Genomic DNA, 13,215 nt, shown 5'->3' with positions numbered 1-13,215 from the left:
CCTTGGCCAGTCAGTTAGTGAGAGACACAGCCCAAAAAGACAAGCAGAGAGTGATGGGGAAGACGCCCAACACTGTCCTCTGACACACGGACAGACACATACATAGACACAAAAATTAAAAAAACAAAACGCAAGAGCTGCCGTGACAGTTTGCTCCACGTCTCCAGGCTCGAGTCAAACATTATCTAGAAACACGTGAGCAGGGACATGTATGTCTACCCGTGGTCTAGCTGTTGGTCATGTGTCCCCAGTGAATTCCTTCTTAGGGTGGCTGGAGTCTGTGGCCATGTACAACAGCTCCCTTTGACTCCTGGTTGCCAGTATTGAGCTGGGTCTCATGTAGCCCAGGTTGGCCTCGAGCCCACCGTGTAACTGAAGCTAGCCTTGGCCTCCTGATCCTCCCGCCTCCACCTCCTGAGTGCTGGTGGCATGTGCTGGGTCCAGGCCCCAGGGCTTTGTGAGTGCTGGTGACTGTTCTGCCCACTGAGCACAGACAGCCCCAGCCTTCATTTATAAAAATTACTTTCGGGCTGGAGAGATGGCTCAGAGGTTAAGAGCATTGCCTGCTCTTCCAAAGGTTCTGAGTTCAATTCCCAGCAACCACATGGTGGCTCACAACCATCTGTAATGGGATCTGGTGCCCTCTTCTGGCCTGCAGACATACATGGAAGGAATGCTGTATACATAATAAATACATAAATAAATAAATAAATATTTAAAAAAAAAAAATTACTTTCTATACGTTTATGTGCCCGTATATTTGCACGGGCACACGCATGCCACGATGTGTGGAGGACAAAGGACAGCTTTGTGGGGTCGGCCCTCCTCTTCCACCGTGTGCAAACGCCTTTAGGAGCAGTCCGGTGTGGACTCTGCGTCCCAGTACCCTGAGCCCACAGGGAACTCTTTCAGATTCCACGGGACAAGATGGAGTCCCTGAAAGCCATCGTACAATTCAGGCCGCCCTTGTTGGAAAACAGCTGGAGTAACCTGTACTCGGTAAGTACACGAGGAAGGGGCCTGTGGGGCGGGGCCTCTGGAAAGGGCGGGGCCTGCGGAGCGAGGTGTGCTTTGTGGGAGGGGCGGAGCTTGCGAGAGGGGCGGGGCTGGAGTGTGGCTGAGATAGTAGGTGGGGCCGCAGAGGTAAATAGGCAGTGAAGGGCAGTGAATAAAGGAAAAGTGGGTGGGACCGCTCTCGGGAAGGAAGTGGGCAGGCCCACACAAGTGAGTGAGTGGGGCCCCAAGAGGGAAGTGGGCGTGGCTAGAGGGACAGGTGAGTAGTGACAGGTACTTCCTGTTCCTTGCTGTGATCCCCCAGACCAAAACCAGAAGATGAGGCGGGAACTCATTATTTTGTGCCTGTCAGAAAGTCGAAGGGGTTGAAAAAAACAAAACAAAACAAAAAACCCAAATGGAAAGCTAAGCGGATTAAAACATGTTATTTAAAACATTATTTTCCAATATAACTTCCAAGGGGAAATTTTGCATATATGTATTTGCATGTTTTATCTTTTTGAGACAGAGGCCCATATTCTGTATCATAGTTATTTGGAGCCTAGTATATACGTTTTCTCTTTTCTCTTACAAATCTTACTGCATTTATTTGCGTTAGGTATGTATGTATTGTGGGAGGGGGTATGCAGGGAGGTCAGGAAGGTCACCCCATTCCATCATGCAGGGCCTGGGATCGAACTCAGGTCATCTGTCCTACAACCTGACATCTGTGTACACTGTAAAATGACTACATTGAGGCAGTTAACACACATGGCTTCAAATATTTATCTTAAAAAACACCCATCACCAGGCATAGTGGCCGCACGTCTAGCCAACACTCAGCAGCCAGAGGCAGGAGAATCTCTGTGAGTTCAAGGCTGACTTGGTATACATTGAGAGTTCCAGGACAAGTCAGGCGTGATGGCACACACCTTTAATCTCAGCACTCAGGAAGTAGAGGCAGGTGGATCTTTGAGTTTGAGGCCAGCCTGGTCTATAGAGGGAGTTCCGGGTAAGCCAGGGCTACACAGAGAAACCCTGTCTCAAACAAATAAATAAATATAAGATGAAAGTACTTAATTTTTTTCAGTGATAACATTCAAGAGCTAGCCTCTGCACAATTTCTGAATGTATAAGTCATTATTTTAAGTTTCAGTGTTTTGCTTATATTCAAGTCATAATCTATTATGTGTATCCGGATTTATGAATGTTTCCTCTAGCTCCTGGGTCTTTAAGGCACAAATCACACTCATAGGCCATTAGAGGGCCCATACCACTACAGCAAGAGTATCGTTGAGTCTTGGATCACTTTAAAGTTTTATGTTTGAAGCAAGGCTGGGGACACAGGCCTGCCACCCTAGCTACTAGGAAGGTTCAGACAGGAGGATTCTAAATTTAAGGCTGCCAGAGCAACAACTAAAAGAAGAGGCCTGGAGCATGGCTGAGAATGGCTACTTAGAATCCTGCAGTAAGGGGACTGAAAAAGCACGGGATAAAACCGGACTCCCTGAACATGGCGGACAATGAGGGCTGCTGAGAAGCCAAGAACAATGGCACTGGATTTTGATCCTACTGCATGTACTGGCTTTGGAGGGGAGCCTGGCCTGTTTGGATGCTCACCTTCCTAGACCTGGATGGAGGGGGGAGGAACTTGGACTTCCCACTGGGCAGGGAACTCTTACTGCTCTCTGGACAGCAGAGGGAAGGGGAGGGGAGGGGGGAAGGGGTAAATGGGAGGCGGGGAGGAGGCGGAAATTTTTAATAAAAATAAAAAAAATATCCCAAACCACTGAATAAAGACATGGTCAAAGAAAAAAAAAAGAATCCCGCAGTAAGGGGCTGGAGGCGTGGTCAGGGTGGAGCCCCGCCTAGAATCCCCAGTGAGGGGCTGGAGGCGTGGTCAGGGTGGAGCCCCGTCTAGACTCCCCACTGAGGGGCTGGGAGTGTAGCCATCTGGTGTCTTCTTGACTGGTGTGTGATGGGAGAACCTGGGTTCAACCTTTAATCCTGAGTTTTGAAGGAAAGAAAAAGCAAAAGCAAACCTCCTTAGTTAGAGGTACCCCTGACCACACTTGGTACTCTTGAATTTAGGGCAGAGGACCCTTGGCAGGGATAGTCCTGGAGCCTTGCCTCTGAGCCTCTGTCCTTAGGCCACTAGGTGGCAGCAGCGGTTGTCCCAGAGGAACAAGTCAATACGTAGATTATAGCATGTTCCCTCTGGGCGGCGGTGCCCCTCACTGGTACACACACAGGGGGTGGTTCTGTTACATAGCAATGCATTATCTACTCTAAGGTGACTGGAGTGGAGATAGATAGATAGATAGATAGATAGATAGATAGATAGATAGATAGATAGATAGATAGATAGATAGATAGATAGATAGATAGATAGGTAGATAGATAGATAGATAGATAGATAGATAGATAGATATTTAGCTCAGGCTAGTCCTGAACTCACAGCCCAGCTGGCCTAAAACTCGACATCCTCTTGCCTCAACTTCCTGTGTGCTGGGACCATGACAGGGGTTCAAGCCTAGGTTTTAATATTTAGTTTAAGAATACACTTTTTTAGGACCAGCGCCTCAGTCTGCTTAGCTGCCCTGGACGATCATCTAAACCCGAAGGACTCCATTGCCTTTAGTCCTTTAGCAGAGGCAGGGGGATCTCTGAGTTCAAGGCTAGCCTGCTCTGTGGAGTGAATTCTAGGACAGCCAGGTCTACACAGAGAAACCCTGTCTCAAAAAACAAAACAAAAGGCCAACTCCAAATGTCTTGAGCAAGGAAGGTCATTTGCCGGCTCCTTTCCCTGCAGCTTAGAAGGGCTGGTTTCAGGCAGAGGGCTGCGGCCAGGGCTTGCATCCTCTGGGGTCCTATTCTCTAGCCCCTCGGGACCCTGCGGCTGCTGGGGACCCCACGGTCCAGGCTGTGCTAGCTGCATTCCTCCTCTTCATGAGCGCTAGCCCTGGGTCGATGGGATACTCCGGCTTCATTCAGTCAGTGATGACTTCTGAGGTGAGGAAGCCTGGACTATGTGAGCTCAGGAAAGCCTAGGAGCTCCCTCCCAGGGTCACGGGCTCCTGGGGGAGGGGCCAACGAGAGGGCTCAGCAGGTAAAGGGGCTTGATCCTGGGAACTCACATGGTGGAAGGAGGGATTCCCCCAGACATGCACCCCAAAATAAGTAATTAAATGTAACTTTAAAAGGTTTTGTTTAAGCATTTTGAGGGTCAGTCTTCTGTTATTTATACCCTTGTTGTCCCTTCAGGATAGCATACACACCAGAGGGGCTAGGTGAAGAGACCACAGGTGCTGTCCAAAGCCAAGCACAACCAGTCAGTCACTTGTTGGGACAGCCCAAAGAGAGGGGCTGGCATTCCTGTGCTCTGGAGGAGGCCTGTCTGAGCTGACAGGCCCTGGGGTGGTGACTGAGGTGTGAAAGTCCTGGGCATTTCTCTCCCAGCCCCTTGGCCTGTCCTATGTACCAGCTGGCAACATGCCTTGGGGTAAGCCGGTAGGATGGGGTCTGAGCGGTAGCCATCCGGATCCCCACCCTACACCCTCCTTCCTGTCCACAGTGGCATGACTTCATGGAGCTGGGTAATGCCATCCCCAATGTGCAGCTGGATCGCATCATCCTGAACCAGAAGGCCAACCAGTGTGCGGTCCTCATCTATACCTCGGGCACCACAGGGAACCCCAAAGGGGTGATGCTGAGCCATGACAACGTAAGCCAGGGTTCCCCCAGAGTATGCTCTCCCCTGGGCAAACCAGAGCAATATGGAGGGGGCGAGGGTGTGGGTCTGTGTGGGTCTTCCTCCAGGGGACCTGGACAGTTGGTGGAACTGAAGGCTTGAAAGTAGGCCTGGGTCCAAACAGGGCTGAGCAGTCTTGGGCAATCTTGCCATGCCTCAGTTTCCCTGTCTGTGAAATGGGAGTTGGCTTTGTGGTTTCTATCAGGTGGGTGTGGTATTTTAAAATTTCATGTATGTGTGTATGTGTGTGAGTGTGTGTGTGTCTGTGTGTGTGCAGGCCAGAGCCTGACCTCAGCTGTGGTCCCTCAGGGCTGTCTGTCTAGAAACCCACCTCTCTAAGGCTGGCTCTATTGGTGAGCACCACCACATGGGCTCTGGGTACTGGAACTCAGGGCTTTATGTAGGACAGGCTCTTTACTCACCAAGACATTTCACTGGCCTCATTGGTTTATTGGGTTTTTTAAAGATTTTATTTATTTATTATGTATACAGTATTCTGCCTGCATCTATGTCTGCAGGCCAGAAGAGGGCACCAGATCTCATTACGGATGGTTGTGAGCCACCATGTGGGTGCTGGGAATTGAACTCAGGACCTCTGGAAGAGCAGCCAGTGCTCTTAACCACGGAACCACCTCTCCAGTCCATTTTATGTTTATTTTTTGAGACAGGGTGCCATGTAGTCCAGGCTGGCCTCAAACTTGCTATGTAGCTGAGGATAGCCCTGAACCCCTGATTTTTCTGCCTCCACCTTCTGCGTGTTGGGGTGATGGCGTGCTTGTGAGAACACATGTGTGTGATGTCTTTCTCGCTTGCTAGGCCTCCCATCTGGACCCAGGGTCACAGGTTCACCTTCCAAGTGACTGGGATTGCGGGTGACCGCACATACACTGCGCTAAACAGTTCTTTGTTAACTTGACACAGGCTCGAGCATCTGAGAGCAAGGGCCGTCTAGTCAGAAAAATGCCTCCCGAAGACTGGGCTTCAGACAAGCCTGTGGGGCACTTTCTTAGTTAGCGAGCTGTAGTAGATCTGGCTTTCTCTTTTGGGCCACTAATGTGCTCCAAATCATGACACAGAGACTTATTTTAACTTATGAATGCTTGATCTTAACTTAGTTTTTTTTTTTTCTGGCTAGCTCTTTTAATTTAAATTAACCTGTTTCTCTTTTATCTGCCATTTACCTCAGTGCTGTTTACCTTCTTTCTGTGTGTCCTTCTCTGTGTGTGTGTGGGGGGAGGGGGCTGCCTGGCATCTGCCTCCAGTCTCCCCCTCATTCTCTCCCCCTCCTCCTCTCATTTTTCCTTTATCTGCAGCCTAGATTTCTCCTATGTATTCTGCCTGCCAGCCCTGCCTATCCTTTCTCTGTCTAGCTGTTGACTTCAGTCCTTGTTAGACCAATCAGGTGTCTTAGGCAGGCAAGGCCAAACAGATGCAACACATCTTTACAGAATTAGACACATTCTGGGGCTGGAGAGATGGCTCAGGGGTTAAGAGCACTGACTGCTCTTCCAGAGGTCCTGAGTTCAATATCCAGCAACCACATGGTGGCTTACAGCCATCTGTAATGAGATCTTGTGCTCTCTTCTGACCAGCAAGCAGACAGAAAGACAGAACATTGTATACATAATAAATAAATCTTTAAAAAAAAAAAGAGCCGGGCGGTGGTGGCGCACGCCTTTAATCCCAGCACTTGGGAGGCAGAGGCAGGCGGATCTCTGTGAGTTCGAGGCCAGCCTGGTCTACAAGAGCTAGTTCCAGGACAGGCTCTAAAACTGCAATGAAACCCTGTCTCGAAAAACCAAAAAAAATAAAATAAAATAAAATAAAAAAAATAAAAAATAAAAAAAGAATTAGACACATTCTTACATTGTTAAACAAATACAGCATAAACAAAAGCAACACATCTTTACACAGTTAAAATAATATTCAACAACGGTGATCAGCTAGGAGGGCCCAGCCCATGGTGGGTGGAAGTGCCATCCCTGGGTTGCTGGTTCTGGTCTGTGTAAGAAAGCAGGCTGAGCCAAGCATAAGAAGCAAGCGAGTAGGCAGCACCCTCCATGGCCTCTGCACCAGCTTCTGCCTCCAAGTTCCTGCCCTGTGTGAGTTCCTGTTCTGACTTCCCTCGGTGATGGTCTGTTACCTGGAAACGTGAGCCAAAGAAACCCTCTCGTCCCCCACGTTGCTTTGGTTATGGTGTGTCATCAGAGCATTAGTGATGGTGACATCACTCACTAGTGAGGACACCACTCCCATCGTCTGGGTTCTGGAGAGCGTGCTCCAATCTTCACTCTTTTGTGAAAAGAGCTTTAGCAGCCGAGCCATCTCCCAACCCCTACAGGTTGGCATTCTAGATGAACCCACAAAATGGTCTCCGCAGCCTCGTTCGTTCCTTCACACCTGCTGGGTACTTCTTCATACGTGGGAGTCTATCGGTGTGCAGCGTGGGGAGTGTGCAGTCTTTCTCCACCTTCTGGGGACGCTCACTGAACCTGCTGCTTACCTGTGGTTAGGCTGGCCAGCCACCAAGTCCCAGGGATCCTCCTGTCTCCACCAGCGTGATGACAGTAGTGTATCACAAATGTGAAAGGTTGCCGTGCTCTCCCGCGAGCATGAGGTCCCCAGTTCAGTCTGTGATACCCAAGCATGACAGTGAGCAGTCTGGAATCCCAGTGATGGGGGTGGAGACAGGAAGATCCTGGGGGTTCACTGGCGAGGCAACCTCCTCTAATTGTGGAGCCCCAGGTCCACTGAGAGACCTTGAATCAGAAGACAAGGCAGAGCGGGCTGGAGAGATGGTGCAGTAGTTAGGGGTGGAGTTTAGAACCCAGCACCCACATAGCCGTCCGGGTGTTACCTGAAGCTGCCACCTCCAGCTGCGAGTTCGGCAGAGACATGGGGGTCGCAAAGCTTGGCGGGTCTTTTCTCGCCTGGCCACAGAGCAGGAGTAGCTGCTTTGAGAAGGGAGCCCGCCCCAGAGGGGTGCACATGCCCTTATACATGCCCTTATAGGGAAGTCCGTATCCTAAGAAAATGCATGAGCGTGTGTGTGAGCGTGTGTGTGTGTGTGTGTGTGTGTGTGTGTGTACAGCTATGGGCATCTGAGTCACCATGTGGGTGCGGGAGCTGACCAGGGCCTCTGCAGTAGCAGCAAGCAGCTGAGCCATCTCGCCAGCCCCAATAAATAAAATTTCAAAACAGTAAGGTAGGAAACAGTCAAGGAAGAGAACTGATCTCTGTCTCGGGCCTCCTCACATGTGCGCGCACACACACACGTGCGCAGTGGTCCTCAGGTAAGGCACCAGAGCTCTGGGTTATCCTTGTTTTCTAGATCACGTGGACCGCAGGGGCCGCAAATAGGGATTTGGAGCTGAGCTGCGCCTCACTGAAGCAGGAGACCGTAGTCAGCTACCTGCCCCTCAGCCACATTGCACCCCAGATGATGGACATCTGGTTGCCCATGAAGAATGGGGGGCTCATTTTCTTCGCTCAGCCAGACGCACTCAGGGTAAGGCTGGGCGAGGGCCCCACCAAGTGTCGGGGGGCTTCCAGGGGAGTGGATATCATTTGTCCCCTGGGCAAAGTCTTGGAAATTTTTCTCCATCTTCATTTTCCCGCTCTGTTCCACAGCATTGAAAACATCTGAGTAAATTCTCTTAGTTTTATCTTGCTGTGTGGTGCATTCGTGTAGACTGCACCCGAAACAAGCCCAGCTAGAGGCCGTGTGACGTTGCATGTCTGTACTTTCGATATCTGTTTACTGGGCACGCGTGCCGTGGTGTGCATATGATGGTCAGTGGACATTTGAGGGTCCGTTCTCTCTTCCACCCTGTGATTCTGGGGACAAACTCGGGTCATCAGGCTCGGTGCTAAGTGCCTTTACCCACACAGCCATCTTGTGAGTTTTCCCTTTTAAAAAGTGTGTGCTTGGAGTGTGTGTGAGCGAGCATGCTCCCATGAATTCCCAACCTTTAGGCTCAAGTCTGGGGAGAAGATTCTGGCCTGAGAAGCACTGACTGCTCCTGCAGAGGACCCAGGGTAGATTCCCAGCACCCACATGACGGCTCACACCATTTGTAACTCCAGTTCCAGGGATCCGGTGCCCTCCATTGGGGCCAGGCACATACACACATGTGAGCAAAACTCGTGCTTATATATAAAAAAAAATAGGCCGGGCGATGGTGGCGCACGCCTTTAATCCCAGCACTCGGGAGGCAGAGGCAGGAGGATCTCTGTGAGTTCGAGACCAGCCTGGTCTACAGAGCTAGTTCCAGGACAGGCTCCAAAGCCACAGAGAAACCCTGTCTCGAAAAACCAAAAATAAATAAATAGATGAATAAATAGATAAATAAATAAATCTAAAAGCCAAAAGCATGGCCAGTGTTGCAGCTTACCCCCTTAGCAGACTTACTTCAGAAGTGATTTCTTTTGTGTTCAACTCCAGCATTCTGTAATATATAATGTTACCGTTTCTAGATTCATCATCTGTTGTTTTCCTGTGTGTTAGAGGAGGATTCAGCTCCTTCACTGTCTCCACCCTCTCCCCCTTCTCCATCTTCTGAAAGTAAACTATCCCTTGTCATGGCAACAAAGAGCTGACTACAAGACCCCAGCTCCGCTGCAGTTTTTTCAGGATTTCTCAGAGTGATCGGTAGGCGAAATTTTTGCCTGTCAGTGTTCCGCTGGGAGCTGGGCTGCTTTTTGTTTGTTCTAGGCTGGGATAACTGGAAGCAAGATCTGAGATGGTTTGTAACTTATTGCAGTCAGATAAAAATTGGAAGGAAGGGAGCCAAGCAAGGGCCGGGGAGAGGACTGAGCCAGGAACAGAAGGCTGAGCTGTGCAGATGGAGCCCTGGGGAGCGGAGTGTCAGGCAGGCCACAGCTGCTCTCCGTGACCACAAGGACACGGAACCTTTGTGTCCACCTGCAAGGTGAACACTGACACAAACTCAGCACGTGTCTGTGCTTGTTGGCAAGTACAGCTGCCCAGTAATGCAGTTCTGTGGGAAAGAAGATGCTGTGGGCCATGAGGAGCCAGGGCAGGCTTGAGCGGTACCCTTGGCATGTTGCCCTGCAGGCCTCTCCCTGAAAGGAACTAGACATTTCTTTCCCATAACTATTCTGAAAAGCCTACCAGAGGGTCATCTCCAGCAACGTGAAGGAATGGTACCAAGAAACTAGGAAGACAAGAGCAAAGACCCCGGGACAGAGGCCTGCGCAGACACAGAACCACGAGACACAGAGCCCTGCGCAGACACAGAACCACAAGACACAGAGAAACACGCAGACACAGAGCCACATGTGACACAGAGACATGAGACACACGCAGACACACAGCCACATGCAGACACACAGAACTGTACATAGACACACAGAGCCACACGAGCCACAGAGACACATGCAGACACAGAGCCACATGCAGACACAGAGCCACGCATGGACACAGAGACGCACTGCCTGATGAGGACTCTGTAACCATGAATCTGATCTCCAGTCTCCACACAGAAGAGAGAACTGATTCCTTCCAGGTGTCCCCTGATCTCCACAGGAGCGCCATAAAGAAAGTGAAAGAAAAAGAAAAGCCATATGTGGCCAGGAGTAATCCAGATAACCAGGGCTCTGAGGTTTTCAGAATGACACCTGCTGTGTTGTCATCACATGCATCCCTTCTGGTGGGATGCGGTCCCTCCTCCAGGGCGCAGGGGCATTGCATACCACAAATAGTGGAGCTGCAGGGACAGCGCAGCTGTGAGACCGCTTGCTGCATGACCATTCGGGCTTGCATTCAAACGCCCAACACTCAGGTAAAAATCTGAGCGTGGCCACCTGCATACCCATAACCCTGGTGCCGCGGAAGGGAACAGGAGGTCTCTGGGAATCACTTGGCTGCCCAGCCTCGGGTTTTGGGATCAAGTGGCCTCAGAACACGGCCTTCCTCCTCTGCCCTCTGTGCGTGTGGCCGTGCTGATCGCGGGTGTTTTGTTTGTAGAGGGATGGGACGCAGGGTAAGTGCCCAGCACGGAGTCCCATGCAGTGGAAACACCTTTGAGTGTGTCAGGTGTTTCCACTGTCCCGAGGGGCTCGAAAGTTTCCCCTTTTCGGACATCTCTATCAAGTGTGGATGCCTGCTTCTCCATCGCCTTCAGTGCAAGTCATGTATACTTTTTTAAAGTGTCGCTGTCACTCATGTCTCCAAGGGTCGGTCACTACCTTGGCCGATACTTCTTTCATTATAAATGATGATGAGCATCTTCCCATGGACACACTGCTGCTTGGGATTCACCTCTTAGGTTTCAGTTGTTTGTGCCTCTCTTTTCTTTTTCTTTCTTCTTCTCTCATACAGTCATCTTGACCGCAGCCCCTGCTCTGTGTCTTGTTAGGCTGTGTTTGCTTGACACCGCTGGGAGGCTTGCTCTTCTCTGGAGGGAAATGGAGGACTAGTTGGATTTAATTTCTCTTCAGATCTTTTGCATTTCAAGTGTTCTCAGGTACTGAGTCCTTACCAGATGCCATGGTTGGCAATGGCCTTCTGGTCATCTGTGCTCTTTCGTTCTTCCTGTCACGGTCTTTTGAAGCGGGAAGGAAGCCTGGCTTTGATGAGTTCAGCTTTCCTGATGTCCCCCATGCTCTGCTAGGACAAAGTGTCCCCATCTTCCTGTCTTCCTCGATGTGCCTTCTGCTCTTAGCTCCTCACTTAGAGTTGATTATCATGCTAGGTGAGAAAGAGGGCTGTAACCCAAGCAGGGCTGTTTGCTTTCCCAGACGCAGGAAGCTACACAGGGGATGCATGCTGAAAGCATGTGATCATAAGTGTAAAATGTTGTCTGTGAACCCGTTTGTATGTTCTCGTGCACATATGCAAACGCTCATGCCCAGGTGCACACATGTGTACACTCATGTATTTGTACACATGTGCACATGTACAAAAATGCACATATGGGGTGGGGTGGATGAATCTGAGTCTGACTGGCTGCTGTGAAGCCGGGGTGGGGGTTTTCCCCATGTTCTGGGGGAGGGGGAGGGACATGTGTGGCTCCTGAAGGTGCCGCAGGGCCTCATGCGCCCTGTCCCGCGCAGGGCACCTTGGTGTACACTCTTCAGGAGGTGAAGCCTACCATTTTCCTGGGGGTGCCTCGTGTCTGGGAAAAGATGCAGGAGACCATCAAGGAAAATGTGTCGAGGTCTTCAAGTCTGAGGAAGAAGGCATTTATATGGGCAAAGATACTCGGCTTAAAGGTCAACACCAAGCGGATGCTGGGGTAGGCGTGGTATCCTGGAGTGGGAGAGAGGGATCACAGAGGAGCTCTGTTATCTGAAGCTGGCTGTGCTTGATGATGCCGTTCCCAGGAAGAGAGACATCCCCATGAACTACCGCATGGCCAAGGCCCTCGTGTTCACGAAGGTCAGGACGTCCCTGGGTCTGGACAACTGCCACTCCTTCTTCAGTGGGGCTGCACCCCTTTCCCAGGATGTCTCAGAGTTCTTCCTCAGTCTGGACATCCCTGTCGGTGAGCTCTACGGGATGAGCGAGTGCTCTGGACCACACACAGCCTCCAGCAAAAACAAATACAGAGTTCTGAGGTACCAGGCTTCTGTAGCCCAAAGTCCCCAGTGTCATGGGGTGAGGCCATGAATGGGGTGGTGACCTCTGGCGGAGACACATGCTGACCTGGGAATCCTGACAGTCCCATTCTCCAGCCCTCTGGCTTACCCCACAACCTTCCAGGAAGGGCACTTGCTCGAGAGCCACCTGTCATGTTGTGTGACTTGTCCTGGGGAGACCTGAATGAATGTGTGTTTAGCTCAGATAGAGTGCCACAAATACCAGAGAACACTTCCTCTCAAGTCCAGCGTACCACGCTTCTGGGGTGGTGGCTTTCTGCTTTTGCTTGAGGTTTCTAGTGTACAGGATGCAAGCGAGGGACCAGAATAACAATGATAAAAATGAAGGAGGAGGAATGGCCAGAACTTGATAGTGTCCATGAACTGCAGACACCCTTGGGTCCACCTCACCTGCACATGGCCTTCTCCAGCATGGCCACATCGTGCCATTTTACCAGAACACTAGTCGTGCTGTGGGCTGGACTGAGGTGGATGCTCCCATGTCCACCCCCAGCACTAGGAGGGCAGGCATATGGCCGCTGATAGAGCATGTCTGTAAGCCAGTGAACGCAGAGTGCTGCTTCAGTTTCCCTCCCGTACCTCTTCTCATGAGGTCAAAAGCAGCTCTCCATACATTCCTTCTCTGCGGATGTTCCAGCTTGCTGTGCTTTCTGCTGCCGTCCTGGCCATCACAGGGGCTGTTGCCCCCAGTGTTCTCATAGGGGAGGTGACATCGCCATCCCGAGGTCTTCAGGGATTTCTCTTCTCCACATAAGTGGATGTAGAGCCGGGCGGCAGTGGCACACGCCTTTAATCCCAGCACTCAGGAGGCAGAGGCAGACAGATCTCTGTGAGTTCGAGGCCAACCT

The 13,215-nt window shown here is 50.8% G+C and overlaps 1 protein-coding gene across 1 annotated transcript in view; it reads left to right on the top strand.

Moving 5' to 3' along the window:
- Acsbg2 (acyl-CoA synthetase bubblegum family member 2) overlaps window positions 1-13,215 on the top strand; it is a 32,582-nt gene that overhangs the window by 17,225 nt on the left and 2,142 nt on the right. The window contains exons 5-9 of the mRNA XM_038338619.1: window positions 913-999; window positions 4,568-4,717; window positions 8,076-8,252; window positions 11,822-12,003; window positions 12,092-12,325. Of these exons, the coding sequence (XP_038194547.1) occupies window positions 913-999; window positions 4,568-4,717; window positions 8,076-8,252; window positions 11,822-12,003; window positions 12,092-12,325 (830 nt within the window). The remainder of the gene's footprint in view (window positions 1-912; window positions 1,000-4,567; window positions 4,718-8,075; window positions 8,253-11,821; window positions 12,004-12,091; window positions 12,326-13,215) is intronic.

This window comes from Arvicola amphibius, chromosome 1 (genome assembly GCF_903992535.2).
Source record: "Arvicola amphibius chromosome 1, mArvAmp1.2, whole genome shotgun sequence".
Classification (NCBI taxonomy): domain Eukaryota; kingdom Metazoa; phylum Chordata; class Mammalia; order Rodentia; family Cricetidae; genus Arvicola; species Arvicola amphibius.
This window is presented reverse-complemented; position numbering and strand designations above follow the sequence as displayed.